This window comes from Lygodium microphyllum, chromosome 5, assembly GCF_053477565.2.
Source record: "Lygodium microphyllum isolate KBCC chromosome 5, Lygodium_microphyllum_v1.1.10, whole genome shotgun sequence".
Lineage (NCBI taxonomy): Eukaryota > Viridiplantae > Streptophyta > Polypodiopsida > Schizaeales > Lygodiaceae > Lygodium > Lygodium microphyllum.
Window position 1 is genome coordinate 89,118,037 of NC_141139.1, and position 15,630 is coordinate 89,133,666.

At 41.2% G+C, this 15,630-nt stretch overlaps 1 protein-coding gene across 4 annotated transcripts in view; it reads right to left on the reverse strand.

Annotated features, from left to right (window-relative positions):
* The window catches only part of LOC148036112 (uncharacterized), a 127,364-nt gene that overhangs the window by 26,754 nt on the left and 84,980 nt on the right, over positions 1 to 15,630 (reverse strand). For all 4 annotated transcript variants that reach the window (XR_015690902.1, XM_087678103.1, XM_087678102.1 and 1 more), the window contains exons 10-12: positions 10,559 to 10,660; positions 9,808 to 9,876; positions 9,582 to 9,676 (exon numbers count right to left, since the gene is read on the reverse strand). Coding sequence is in view for 3 of the 4 variants with exons in the window: in XM_087678103.1 (XP_087534229.1) it covers positions 9,582 to 9,676; positions 9,808 to 9,876; positions 10,559 to 10,660 (266 nt within the window). In the remaining variant the exon portion in view is untranslated. The remainder of the gene's footprint in view (positions 1 to 9,581; positions 9,677 to 9,807; positions 9,877 to 10,558; positions 10,661 to 15,630) is intronic.

The following is a 15,630-nucleotide window of genomic DNA, read 5'->3' on the forward strand; positions in this document are numbered from 1 at the left end:
GCTGCGACTCTGACGCAGGTTGGAGAGCAGTTCCTGGTCACGAGCGCAGGGCAAGCTCGTTTGCAGGAAACGGGCCCTGGCGGATTGAGGCGGTGGTGCTGCTCGCGAGCTGCTGACGGACGACTACGACTGCAGACGTGGACGACTGTTGATGGGCAGGACTGAGCTGCAAGTGACGTGGCTGTTGACGAAGGTACAGGCTGCACGTGCTGTACCAGACAGGTACTGACGAGCTGTCAGTGCTGACGCAAGTCCTCGGGAACCAAACAGAGCTGCTGACCAGCTCTGATACCAAATGTCAGATGGGAGAGGATCGAGGTGCAGCTGAAGTGCAGTAGACAGTGTGAGAGTGAGAGACAGAGTTTAGCACGACACCCAATGCAATAGTACTGAATAGAGTGTGACCTGAAAGTACAAATGATAACCCTTATACCTTAGAGTTATAAGGGGCTGTTCACACCCGAACACAGTAAGTGCCCGTAAGTGTGCACCACAAGCACATACAAAATAGTACACATAATCTGGGGGAAAAAACCTCTCCTACCGAGAGTAAAAAGTGCCCCAGTGTCCTAGTGATCACCCGCACACTCCCATATGAGCGTAGGCGTAAGTAAGGCGTGTGAGATACCCAACACTCCTACAGTCACAATGTGTGACCGGGCCTTCCTTTATTCAAACTGTCACTAAAAGAATAAAGAATAAAGTGACGGTGACGGGCGCCTACCACCTGCAGTGTGTAGTAGCGGTGACTGTCAGTGTAGTAATACACGGGCGGCTAGGCGGAGGCGCCTTTACCCCCAACACTTCCACTGCTACTGAGTCCGCATCCTTTGTTGCAGACAAGGACTATTGCTTTTACACATGCAATTATGACACTTCTTGGGCTGATCGAGCATTTAGCTCTACTGAGGATGCAAGTACTTGGTTTTTTGACAGTGATGCTTCTAGGCACATCAGATCTTGTAGAGATTTATTTGCTTTTGTAGGTACAGCTCTAGTTGGCAAGTCTGTACAATGTGCCAACAATGCATCATACCCTGTTAGAGGTATTAGGGAGATTGTTCTCACAGCCATTGATGGCTCTATTCTCTGCTTAGAGGATGCTTTGTTTTTGTGCAAAGTATAAAGAAGAATCTGCTCTATTTCTTCATTGGCACTTTGTGGATTGCAAGTCACATTTGATGATGACAGATACATGGTGAGAGACAAAGAACACATGACTTTGGTCTTGACTGGCACTTTATGTCATGGGTTATATGAGTTGGATGCTCTTTCAATTGATTAGTTAGTGTTCTTGGCATCCACTCTTACTCCTAGTATATAGGAAGAGTTATGACATGCTTGCATGGGGCATGTGAACTTTGGTAGCTTCATGCTCTTACAATGTACATAGATGCTAGATGGATTACCTCTTCTGGAGAGACCTCCTGAGCACTTGTGCGAAGGATGTATTTTGGAAAAAATGCATCGGTTTTCGTTTCCTCGTGATGTTGCTTTTAGAGCCACAGCCAATCCATTCAGATGTATGTGGGCCTATGTAGACAAGTCATTGGGAGGATGCTACTATTTTGTGACTTTTATTGATGACTTTACTTGATTCTACTGGGTCTATTCTTTGGTAAAAAAGTCAGAACTGTATGATGCATTCTTGGCTTTTGTTGCACTCGTTGAGAACCAATTTGACTGTAAAATAAAGACTCTCCGTTCGGACCGAGGCGGGGAATATATGTCCTCTATGCTGAATTCCTTTTTGAAGCAAAAGGGCATTATTCATCAGTTCACTACTGCTTATACTCCATAGCAGGATGGGATTGCAAAGATGAAGAATCAGTCACTCATGGAGATGGCCAGATGTATGCTGAAAGCAAAGAGCTTGCCACACAGTTTTTGGATGGAAGCCGTTATGTGTGCTTGCCATGTTTTGAACAGGTTCCTCACCAAAGCATCAAAGAAAATTACACCTTTTGAGGCTTGGAACAGGCGAAAACCTTTTGTTCGACACTTTTGTACCTTTGGTTGTCTTGCATATGCACACATTTCCTAGGTACTTAAAAAAGTTGGATAACAAGGCTGTCATGCATTTTTGTGGGATATCGTAGTGAGAGCAAAGGCTACATACTCTATGATCCTGTCTCTAAAAAGGTGTTTGTCAATAGGGACGTACTCTTTGATGAAAAATCAAAATTGTCCCTTGCTGGTTTAGACACATATCAGGCTGCCCGTGATGTATTTGAAGGGCTGCTACCCATTACATTTGGTGATTCAGCGGGAGTTTCAACAAGTGAACTCAATGTTCAGCCAGCTGCTCCATTAGAAAATGTAGAAAATTAGCCATTGGCTGATCTAAATATTCAGCAAAGTGCCGAAACTGAAATTCAGCAAGAGCTTACGCATAGTTAGGAGGCAAGACAAATGGCTAGATGGTATTTACAGACTATGAAAGATAGTCATATGGATGCATCCATGGCTAGTCGTACTAGAAGGCAAGCTCGTATGCATGATACTGCACATACCATGGAGTTTGTTATGGCAGCAAGCACAATTGATGATGAGGAGCCTGAATGTTTTGAGGATGCACAACAAAGTGTGCATTGGATTGTAGCAATGCAAGCCGAATTAGATTCTATCATTAAGAATCAAACATGGGATTTAGTGTCTTTGCCCTTTGCGAAGAAAGCCATTGGAACAAAATGGGTCTACAAGTTGAAACGGAATGCAGATGGATCCATTGACAAATATAAAGCAAGGCTTGTAGCATCAGCCACGCATGTCACATTGGCAAGCTGTTAAGCGTGTCTGTCGTTACTTACAGGGTACTAGATCTCTTGGATTGCTTTATGCCAAGGGGAGACCATTGCAATTACATGCTTACAGTGATTCTGATTCGACTGGTGATTATGATTCACGTCACTCTAGTGGCAATTGTTTCTTTCTTGGCTAATCTTGTATATCTTAGCTTAGCAAGAAACAATCCACTGTTGCCACATCGTCATGTGAAGTTGAATAAAAGGCAACTTTCACTACCACAATTGAATGCATATGGATTAGACAATTGCTAGCTGATCTAGATGTATCTGTTACGGAGCCTACTCCTTTGTTCATTGACAGTCAGAGTGCCATTGCAGTGGCACGAAACCCAGTGTTTCATGCATGCACGAAACACATTGAGATACATTATCACTTTGTCAGAGAGAGGCTACATGCATTTGATATCAGCCTTGTCTATTGTCCTACAACCAGTAATGTGACAAACATCTTCACCAAAGCTCTTCCTCGTGACAATTTTGAAGCATTTCACAATGCTTTAAATCTAATCTCCTTTGGTGATAGATGATCCTTGTACTTTTGATCACTCTTCACTCCAGGGGGGTTTGTTTGGTTTTCACTCACGCCTACGCTCACAAAGGAGTGTCCGTGACTAATAGAACATTGGGGCACTTTTTACTCTTGGTACAAGAGGTTTTTTTTCCCCAGACTTATTCTCTTCTTTCATATGTGCCTATGTCACACACTTACGGACACTTAATGTGTTTGGGTGTGAACACCCCCTACAACCCTAAGGTTTAAGGGTTATACTATGTACTTTTAGAATGCACACACTTTTAGTCTATTGCATTGGGTGTCGTGCTTCACTCTCCACACTGTCTACTACACTCTCAGTTGAGCTTCGATCCTCTCTCCATCTCACACGCATTTTGGGTTTTGTATTTGGGCAGAAATTTATTTGGGCTCCGATGTCAACATGACATAAGTGTTCCTTTACACGATTGGATCCTCCTGTTTTCAATTGCTCACACCTTTTGCATTTCCATTTCTTTGCACCTCCCTTTGATGCACAATGGTCCACTTTCTCAACCTCGTCCCACCAACTAGGTTGAGATCGCTTATTGCCCAAACGCTTTGATCCCAAGGAAGCCATGACTTCTACAAATTCACGAATCAAAAGCATTAGTCGACCCTCCATGAGACTCAACTTGTTTTGAGAGAGAGAAAGAGACTATTGTGAAAACAGAGCTGTTTTAGAGAGAGAGAGACAGAGAGAGAAATGAAATGATATATTAACGTCTACAAAAGGCCAAAACGACCTATAAGACCATGAGTTACAATCATGTGTATGATGGTACAAATTGTCTGGGCAAAATATGTAGCACAAAGCAAAAGAAGAATGGAAACTAACTATGGCTATGTGTAAAACATAGAGCTCTATCTAGTAACGATGAGCTCCAAATGGTACAATCTCATGTGGGTATGGAGGGCCTAGCTCTAGCCTGAGCAATAATCCCATGTATCTGCCTATAAGGGTGTCATCGGTGTATCTGTCGAGGCCTAGGACGTCTGGGTCGGCTAAGCTGAACGGCTCAATCAATCAATACTCCTTGTCTGTGTGTGGACTGTGGCGGTGAGAGAGACTCTCGTGTGGACTGTGGCTGTAACTGTATTGAAGTCTTCTGGGTCTCCTTTGGAAAGAGGTTTGTGAAGGGCCTCGGTGTCCTCGAGCAGCTGTACTCCTGAGGCGCATGTCACGAAGCCGTCGTATCTCAAAAAGAAAGAGGCCAAGGCATCGTTGATTGGTAAAATCCATGACTCTGGATAGTGGTCCAAATCCGTCTCTAAAGAGACAGTGGATACGACCGCGGACCTCATAATACGCTGGGCAGCCGCAAATATAACGCTCCTCTGTCTCTGGCTCTAATTGGGATATCTGGCATATGCGCTCCTCTACTAGGTTGGATTAGTCCCTTCTCTAAAAGCTCATTAACCTATGTCATAATCTATTTCTGTTGCACTGCACTAACCCTGTACGGTGGCCTATTGGGCGGACTAGGCCCTGGAATAAGATCTATGGTATGATCTTCAGGACTCTCAGGGGATAACTCTCCTGGTAACGAATCTGAGAAATAGTCACTAAATTTATCCAAGAAAGCCCTTCTACTTTTATCTAGTACAGACACATTACTATCAACTTCATTAACTTGCTTTGCAAAAACCAAGTACGCGGAAATATGATTTTTCATTACAAAAGTAATTGCAGAAGCAGAAACAAGGACAGACTCTCATTTAAGCTTTACATCTAACACGAATCTTGCCCCTATGTACAAGAGTAATCGTTCTATTGTAAGTATCCAAGATAGCATGCTTCCTGTGGCACCATGGAATACCCAACAGAACATCACAACCCTCTAAATGCATAATATGGAACTCCTATGTGTGCACATAGCTCTGAATGTGCATACGGAGTTTGCCAAGAATGGGGGTGACAGGTTCAGTATGTCCTGGGCATGCCAAATTAGCCTATCCAATTGGTCCCATTTCCTCGGGACGTATACCCAACTTAGTTGCCAATGCCGGTGAGATATAGTTTGCATGAGCTCCAGGATCAAAGAAAATAACCTCTATGGAATCTCTGATCTTTCCCCAAGCTCTGCACAATTCTATAACATCATTAGCTGATTGATCTCCCACCATATCAAGCACTAAGCCAATGCTGGGCTTCTTTTTACTTGCTGCATCTTTATCCTCCACCTCTTTAGAAGATTGTTGTGGGCACTTAGAGCCATCATTAAAGCCTTTCTTTCCCAACCATCATTAAAGCCTTTCATTCTCCAAATGATTTGCCAAAAAGTGGCCTCTTCTGTCCTTTGCCCTGTTTAAAAGAAGTTTGAGGTTGCTGCTGAAACCTTTTCTTCCAAAAAGACTTTTTTGTAAAGCTGGTCTTTTCTGAAAATTGCTTCTTCTTCTTGCCACGATCCTACTTAAACTGAGAATCCTTCTTTTTAGTGCCTTTAAAGCTGTTAGCTTTTCCTTTCAGCAATGCATTTGCCACACTAGCATTTTCAATTAACAGTACCATATTTGTAACCCTAGTCTTGGTACAATAATCCCTGATGGCTTTGGGCAAACCGCAACAATACTATTTGAAATGGATCCAAGTGGTAGGTGCATATCCTTGCATCAACAATAAGTTCCACCACTGCAAAGCATTACCTTTCAAAAAAGTTGCAACCTTCCGCACCTTAGAAGTCTCAGTAACATTCCCTCCAGTGTAAGCTGCATCAAACTCTTGTATAAATGTCAAAGCTTTCAACTTATCTTGCATACCACTAAAGGTTTCAAACTTTAATGCCTGACCACCCTCTTTATAGTCTTTAGCTTTGCACTTTTTGGTGTCAAGTTATCATAGACAAGTGGCTGTAAAAAGGAGAGTCCCTTAGGCGCATTACCAACATTCATTTCACCCGTCTTAGCTGCCATATGCCCACTAGGCTGAAAAAAACCAGCTGCTGCATTTTGTACTCCAAGCATCAAATAAGGACTCTACAAAGTCTGATAACCGGGATGTAGACCAATATTAGCATAAAGTGGGTTCACTGCCTCAATAGGCATTATTCCCGATGGCCCTCTAGGCAAGTATCCCTAATAACCCGTGGGTAATCTAACCATTGCTTGAAAAACTGACCCACCACCAAAGTAACCAGGATAAGTAGCAAACTGAGAAGGAATGGTCTGCTTTGCCACTTGTGCATAACTGCCTTGACCATTCACTCCCTGATCCTGTGCTTGTGCTTCTTGTTGCACTAGACCTATCTCCATGTTTGGTGTCTTTTCCACATGCTCACGCACATTAGAGGTTTGCCTTTTTTAGTGCTCCATGGTATGATGTGATGACTCAGCCTGAGAATCCTCATTATGTGACTTTAAAAATTTTTGCATTCAAGGATTCTTTACAAGCTGATGGAAAGAGCTAACCATACTGAGGAGTTGTGCCATAAACAAGTCCTCCTGTTCTTGTTCCTCATCCTGTGGTTCAATCTTGATTCTAGAAGGTGCTGACACCTGTGCATCAATACCCTCTCTTCGATGTCTATGAGCAGAAGAAAAACTCTCTTCTTCATGGGGAAGTTTTCATTTGCCTTTGTCCATGTCTGCCATCTCTCCAATCCTGTAATCTCTGTAAAACCTATGTGTATAGCCTTTTCACCCAAAACTGTCCGAGCTTAAATTCTTACAAAAAAGAATTCGAATCCCGCTAAAAGAAGCATGAAACGGGTCTATGACTCGCATGAAGCAGTAGTTCCTTCAATTAATACATGGTCTTTTCTCGCGCACACACAAATAGAGACCTCACTCCCTTGCTCAACGCTAGATTGGCCCCAAAGACCGGTGCCCCTCTTGGTATTTCTTTATCAATTAAAAGATGGAAAGTTACAAAAATGAAATGTTCCAAAATACATAACCTGTGAACATTTGATTTTCATCTTTTCTGAGTAAATCCCAGTTGCATAAGGATAGTACAGCCTGACCGGAACAACATCCCTTTTAGGAAAGCATTTTCTGTGACCATAACTCAATAGTTCATGTGCAGAATTGCTTTCTATATAATTCTGTATGTACTGTTTTTATTGTCCAACATATCCAAAACAACATCCCTTTTAGGAAAGCATTTTTTATGACCATGACTCAATGATTCGTTTGCTTTCCTGTGACCATAACTCAATGATTCACGTATAGAATTGCACTCTGTAGAACTCTGTATTTACTGTTCTTACTGTCCAGCATATCCAGAACAACATCCCTTTTAGGAAAGCATTTTTTGTGACCATAACTCAATGATTCATGTGCAGAATTGCAGTCTACAGAACTCTGTATTTACAATTCTTACAGTCCAACATATCCAGAACATCATCCCTTTTACTTGGCATCATTCCAGCAATAAAACAGTCCCACAAATAGCACTATATCAGAGCTGAAAAACCTTGTTCCTGTGTGACATGGTCATCACTTTCTTTAGTTCCTGCATTGGAGAAGCCAACATCTGCTCCTGAACCTGGATAGTGAGGCTCTTGCCTCAACAGAAGTGCAAAGAAAATACAAAACTGTACCTTCGATGGAATCATCCCATCATGCAGAGCATTTCCTCTGAGAATAGAGAGAGAGTTGACTAGAGGTAGCAAGCTCTACCTCCGTACATGAGTCACAGACGAAGTACTTTCCATAGCGGATGAACTTGCAGCAATCTGCCCTCAACTCCTCAAAACTTCACTCTCAGATCTGCCCCTCATGCCTATTACGTTTTTTTTTTAAATGCTCTCTCTCTCTCTCTCTCTCTCTCTCTCTCTCTCTCTCTCTCTCTCTCGGGAATTTATGCCACATGGCATACATGTAACAATTTTCCCGTTTAAACTTTCCAGTCTGAAATTCTCCATGATTGTGCAAAATTTGACCTCGGCACAGACCAGAGAATTAATCCTCGTGCAAAAACGAAGATACTGACGTGAACAGATTTTGGGATACAAAAATAGTAACTCCCTAAATTTTAGGGATGGTGACCCCTGCATTCCTCAAGTTGTTCTGAGCAACTTTTATCATTGCAACCACATCAAAAAGTGTAACGTAGCTCAATTACGGTGACTTTTATTCCGTGAGCATTCACATATGTATCTTCTATCTTGGCCAGGCTCATTGTCCTGCACCCTCTCCAGTGGCTAATCACACAGTCCCAAACCACTGGCATTCTATTCTTTAGTGCCCATTCAATATGGAACCGGTCCTAAGGCTCAGACAAACCATTAGTCCAATTTGTCCCAATGGTTGCCTCTTCTGGCCATGCAAAGATTCCAGCTTAACCCAAGAGAACTTTGGGGGTAAAAAGCAACAACAACTAAATAAAAGAAAACTAAAATATTTATATAAGTAAATAAGGTGAGTAATTCCAAAAAGTATCACCACCTAGTGACAAGTGTATTCACACTCTACGAGTCTATCATAGGATGGGTCTAAAAACTAGGAGGGTTGTCACAGGAGATCACTAGCACCATTGGAGTGAAACAAGAATACCCACTCTCGTCTATTCTATTCAACCTTTACATTCATGAGATATCAGATTATATTGACAGACTTGGAGGGAAGGGAGCTGCCTTGCGGGGGCATTGATACCCATATTACTATATACAAATGACATAGTTCTAATCTCCAATACATCGGAGGGATTACAATGCCACCTAGATGCACTACAGACTGTCTATCTTACGACAAAGATCTCACAATGAACCTTGAGAAAACCAAGTCGATGGTGTTTAATACTTCCTCCTAGTGGATTCGACACTTAGTATCCCTTTCACATCTAGAGAGGAGATAATGGAAGTGGTCCAAAGATATCTTTATTTGGGGAATCTACTGTGCTGCCTCATGATCCTGATGTGACCATGAAGCAAGTAGTTATGACAAGGGTCATTGGAAAAGATGCAAAGCACATCAGATCACAAATGAAGCACCATCAGTCCTTTCTTGCTGCCTAGACTTCAGGCCTGTCTCTCATTCCACATGTTTAAGTGGCAATACTATCCCTACTGATGTTTATTTCCTCCTCCCCTAATCTAGGGCCTTTTGGCTTTCGTAAGAGTTCCAGCTGCCGCACAAAGCACGACAGCCTGGTGCATACTACCTTTTTGTGACTCCATAGCACATGATGTAGGTAAGTTATGGAATCATCATACATGAGCAGATTTTTTTCCGAGAAAAGAAACAATATATTAAAAACCCATGCAAGACTAAGCAGCTTAGCAACAGCAGTAGAAACTTACTTTGTTACTTCCTTCAAGAGATCTTCTAGCTCATTTGTTTTGGACACTTCCATTTTTCTGGTATTGTCCTTTTCCTCGATTTCAGATTTTAGGCCCTACAAATGGTTGTGAGAACATTTTGCATTTGAAATATCAAGAATTTGAAGGTATAATCACCACGCCTATCGTGCCCAATGTCTTGCTTTAAAGAAACTTAAGGACAGGGATCAAACAGAAAGGGCTGAACCTGCAAAAGGCTTTTAATATCCATGTTCTCCTTTTCAAGCCTACGGTTCTTCTTGCTTTGGATTACTAACTGCAAAAAGTCATGAACTGTAAGTGCTCATCATATTGAAGCAGCATCATAAAGGTCACAGATTTTAACTGCAGGAATCTGCAGAATTGGACCACTAACAACTTGTTCTGAATTTCAGAGCTCAGAATATCTTTTTGGCTTTGGAGAACAGATAAAGACAGGATAGAGAACTTTTTTTTTTACAATAAGCAAATTGCAATGATAGTGAATGTGTTCTGGGTAATCATCTCACTGCTTCAAACATGGTTTCTTACTAAGCACAATTGGGAGCATTCAGTCAAAAACATAAGATTTTACATCCAAAAAAAGGTATCCTTTGACATGTGTTGCACTGGTGGTCCTTGCACATGCTCACTCCTTGCACATCCAAAAAAAGGTACGCTCTGACATTTGTAATAAATATTCATAAGAATTGACTAGTGAAGTAGTTAAGTTAGTTGAAGAAGGGTAAATATTACTCCTTCCTAAATAATATCTCCAAAACTGGCTATATGCCTTTTAGTAAGCCCTTCGATCTCTCTCTCATTGTTTTTTGTTGTTGGTAACAATCACACAAACAAGAGAGAAGCATGTGTGCCTGTCAAGCGTTTTCTGAATATAAGCAAGAGATGAATGTAAACTGGCAGGCATAAAAACATCTTCGCAATGTCCATTTAAAGTGATTTAAAGATTCTGCACGCACCTTCTTCTCAAGTGCAGTAAGTTTTGCTTCAAAGTTTAATTTCTCTTTCTGAAGCCTTTGTCTCTCTTCTTCAAGTTGATCTGCTCTCTTGTCCATCACTACCTGATATAAAAAAGATGACAACATTTAAATAGATCACAAGGCCTTTTTCGATAGCTTTAACATCTCTTCCTGAAGAATTAACAATCCTGTCATAACTCTAAATAAAATTAAAGTGACTTCATGCTTCGTTGACAAAGATGGGAACCAAAGATACAAGTGCGAACTATTTCAAATACAGGTTCATTTTAAGTTTGCTAGTTTGAAGAACAAAACGCCTATATGTGAATCTTTGTACATTTCTTGGTGCCGTTCCATGAGAAAACATCCTCTAAAACACCACAAAACTGTCAAATTGTGCTTTGAAGACCCCCTTCCCATGGGGGTTGACCATAGTTCCACAAAGTTTTCCGTGACATAGAAAAGTTTTGCCCTTGGTCCAAAGTCTAAGAAGTGGGGGGTGACCATAGTCTCAAAAGATTTTAGAAACAGGTTTCACAATCACAAAGCAAAGTTTTTCCCCTGATCCAAAAGTGAGAAATGTTATTGGGCCTAATAACAACATGACTTCATGCTAGAACTGGAACTTGAGATGCCATGAGAATAACAGATGAGGAGAATTAGAGGTGAGGGGAGGCACATGAGGGGAAAGATGGGCATAAAGCAAAGAGGATTGTAAGCCTAAGCAAACCTACAAAGAAAGGCTTGAGTAGGTGAAAGGAAACAAACTGTAGTTCCAAGAAGGGCTGAAAAAGCTGAGGGGAGGGGAAATGACCAGATGGCTAAAGTGGGGGCGGTGGCAAGTGGGAAGGTGGCAAGCAAAGGATGAAGGAGGTGACACCAGAGAGGGGTTAAACCAAAGAGGTTAAGCCAGTAAGTGTGAGACTTGAGCAAGCGTTGTTGGAGGGTGAGTGGTTGTGGATTGTGCAGAAGGGCTCAGCTAGCAAAGGAGAGACGGGAGGTAGCAGCACACTCAAGAAGCACTTGCTCTAGTGATGGTTTGGATGTCACTCACGAGCCATAGATTCTTGCAATCACGTGTATCAACTAGTTTTGTTCATGAATAAATTGCTCATCTTGAAATTGTGAATCCATTAAAAGAGAATCTATATACAATCTATGTAGTTTAAGATCTCCCTTCTTTTTCGTTAACCTGGGTTTCCCAAACGTCATTAAAAACTCATTGCCCTTCTATGTTGTTAAATTCACGCATGTACAAAAAATGTAATTTTTCCATGGTCCAAAGGGCCTTAGCCAAAGCTGCCCAGAGACCTTTGTCTATTACAGCCTCCTATCATTTCTTTTGAGATCTCTCTATTGTGTAAAACACTAAAGAGAGAAGCACCCCAATCTTCGACAAATCAAACAATGGCATGTAATATTCTTTTATTTGCATGATTGCCAGGAAACACAAACTTCTAAGTACTAGCACAAGAAATGCTTTCTAAAGAAGCAAGCTCCATCACTAGCAAATAATTTTCCTCATTTTTTCAAGGTCCAAAAGGGCCTTAGCCAAGGTTGTCCATAGACCTTTGTCTATTACAGCCTCTATTGTCTCTTTTGAGATATCTCTATGGTGTCAAACACTCAAAGAGGAGTACCCAAATCTTCGAAAAACTAGACAATGACATGTACATATTCTTTTATTTGCATGATTGCCAGAAAAAACAAACTTCTAAGTACTAGCACAAGAAATGCTTTCTAAAGAAACAAGGTCCATCACTAGCAAAAACTCTTCCTAACGTGTTTTCTACTCAACCCCTTGGCTTTGCATCTTCATTTTGTCCATCAATCTGTTAAGCTAGAAAAGGAACATTTCACATTAAAACTTAATTAGCTCATTTAAACAGCCCCAAAACTCAAATTTCATGCTAAAAAGAGTTTTTATGTCCCATAACCAAACTCCCACAGTTTCATTGGCTCCTCATCTATAAATAAATGGTGTGCTCAGCCACTTAGCATCCCATTCCATTCCAGCCTTTCTGATGACTGCTACCACCTCCTCTACAGCCAGGTGCCTGATACCAACTGCTGCCCAGTTCTCTAGAGGACTCACTCTGCTGAGTTTTGCTCTTATCTGCAGACATCAGCATCATGCCCCTCATTTGGACCAGCTCTGCCTGAATTTTTTTCATCCTCAGGCTGGTAACAGGCTGGTAACAGGCTGGTAACAGGCTGCTATCCACTCTGCACTGCTCTGAACAGACTGCATGTCAGCTGCAGCCCTTGTTTTGGCCTTTCCAGCTGCCACCCTGATCAGATTTGAGAGTGAGAGCATAAAGCCTTGCTTGCTTAGGGAGAGGAGAGCTTGCTGTTTGGTGAGTGAGGCTTGACCCTAAGAGCTTTTTACATAGAGTTCAGCTACAGAATGGACCCAAAAAAAGGGGGGGTTGAAAACAGCGCGAAAGAATCGCCTAACAGTCAAAGATTAATGGTCAGGCAACAGTCAATAACATCCAATGTTAGGAAAAGAGTGGCTAATTTTTTCATATAGATTAATATGGATACAGACCATACCATATGGTATGGATCAGTCTGTATCATGTACGAGTGCAACTACACCAAACGGGATAGGCTACAACAAGGTGGTTTTGAGAGGATGATAAGGACAGAGGCCCCGAGGATTTAGGATGTGGATAGCAATGTTTATTAATTTAGCCCAAAATATATCTAGAAGATTCTTCCCTTTGAGCATGCTCCTTGCCATCTCAACTATGACAATTCTTGCAATCTACTGTGCCATTTTATTGAGGTGTATGTGCCACAGTAAGCTTCTTAGCAATATTCTGCAAGTTTATTTGAAGTGAATTCACCCCCTCTATCTAATCTGAGTTTCTTCAACTTCTTGGAAAATTTCTTTTCTACCAAAACATGCCATTGTTTGAATTTTGCAAAGGCTTCATCTTTAGTCTTCAAGAAATCTACCCATGTGCTCCCACTATAGTCGTCAATCAACATCATGACTAGTTGTCATCTTCATCTTTCCACAAAGATCTATATGTATGAGCTCTAGACAAGCTTGTGCTCTACTTGCTTTCTTGTGAAAAGGGCTGCCAATGTTGCTTACCCATCATGCAAGTGTCACATGCATCAAGCAAATATGTTATTAGAGGTAAATCTATACGCAATCCAAACTGAACACTTCTTTCAAAACAAGAATACTAAGATGACCAAACCTTTCATGTCAAAGCTTGCATGTATTTATTCCAACTTCTGCAGTGTAATCTGTGAACTTGTACAAGTTCTTACTTTGAGTTGCCCTTCCAAAAACTACATTTGTGATTTCTGTACTATTGTTATCAAAGTGGACCTTCATGCTAGAATCAATAATTAATGCAACAAAAGCAAGCTCCTATTTATATTTAGCACATAAAGTATATCTAATAACTTTTTAGTAACTCCATCACTTGACAAAAAGAAATAGTACCTAAGACTGTTGCTGGACATTTTGCATCATTCCCACCACCACCAGAAAGTCATCTCCTACTAGATGTAGAGACAAACCAATCTTTGTGACTCATTATGTGCCATGTGGCACCATTGTCACTGACCCAATGATCATTTGCTTTTGAAGAGTGAACTATTTTTGCATAGATCTCTTCTACAGCAACCCATAACTTAAGCTCTAGTTGAGCATTATTGTTGAACTTCTTTTTGATCGATCCAATGGATTTGACCGTGCCGTTCTTCTCACTTGCAACCTTCTTTCTACATTCACTTTGAACGTCCAATCTTCTTATGGTAGAAGCACTTCATCTTCTTCTTCTGCTCAACTTCTCAAAAAGACGAGGAGGGATTAACAAAGTCCTTACCTTTACCTTTCTTCATATTTGAAAAGAAAGCAGCATCCGCTTCCTACAACCACTGCCTTGTCTTCTGTCATAGTTCTTCCTCTCACAAGATTGGACTAAAGTCCTCATAGCTGAGGGACTTTGACCTATGTATTTAGGGAAGTAATGGAACTATAAAATTTTGGAGGTAGCATTTGAAAACATCGTCTTGCAAGACCTTCACTTGGAATTGATATTCCAGTAGCTGCCATCTAGTCTCTCGAGTCCTTGGCCAAGAGGATGAACTTTTCAACTATTTCAGTCTTGGACATCTTCAAGATGCAGTCAATTTTCAAGATTTTGCTTTCTCGCCTTGTTTGTCATATCATACTAAGCTTTGAGAATTGCCCATTCTTCTGCAATAGCATCAACATGTCGTATATACGTAAAGACCAAGCCTTTGACACTAATCATAATTTGAGATAGGCTGTCTACATCCATTTTGCTCCCCGCCGTCGCCTCATTCATGGTGGGTCTAAATTGTGATATGTGGAGTATTGAGATCTAGGCAAGGAAAGGACTTCAAATTGTGAATCATATCCCACAACTCATAAGCACTTAACATGGCATTCATCTTACATACTAACACTCACCTACCATCTAGTATTGAAACTAGGATCTAATAGGGAAATATGTTGCTAATAAATGCTTTATCCTCATATGTGTGAAGAAATACTCATCCATAGATAACAAACACAATTGTATGACAAAGTACAAACTGATAAAGAACACGATCAAGGTTAGGGTAACTCAGAGACAATGAACACTGAAAAAGCTACTAAAGAAATGAATGTTGGATATATACGATACCCAATATAGCAAACACACCATGCAAAGGTGATATATTGACCCCTGAACTCCCATGTCTCTACGATCAAGGCAGAGAGTATAAGAAAGAGAGTGTGTCGTACTCTAATGGATCCCAAAAGGCACTAGACAACCTTTGGATATGTCTAATAGCAACAAAAGCAATAGTGTGGAGTTGGATTAGTGTTAGATGGGCAGCAAAACAATGGAAATCTGTAAGGAAGAAGCAAGCTGACTGCTGCTGCACCAAAACAGAGCAGATATGATGATGTAGCAGGCTGTACAGCAAGGCAGACCAGTAAATGCAGATGTCATGATGACATCAGCAGTAGTCAATTGCTGCTGAGTGATAAACACAGGCAGATCTTGCTCTACAACAATAAACAGAGCTAAGAA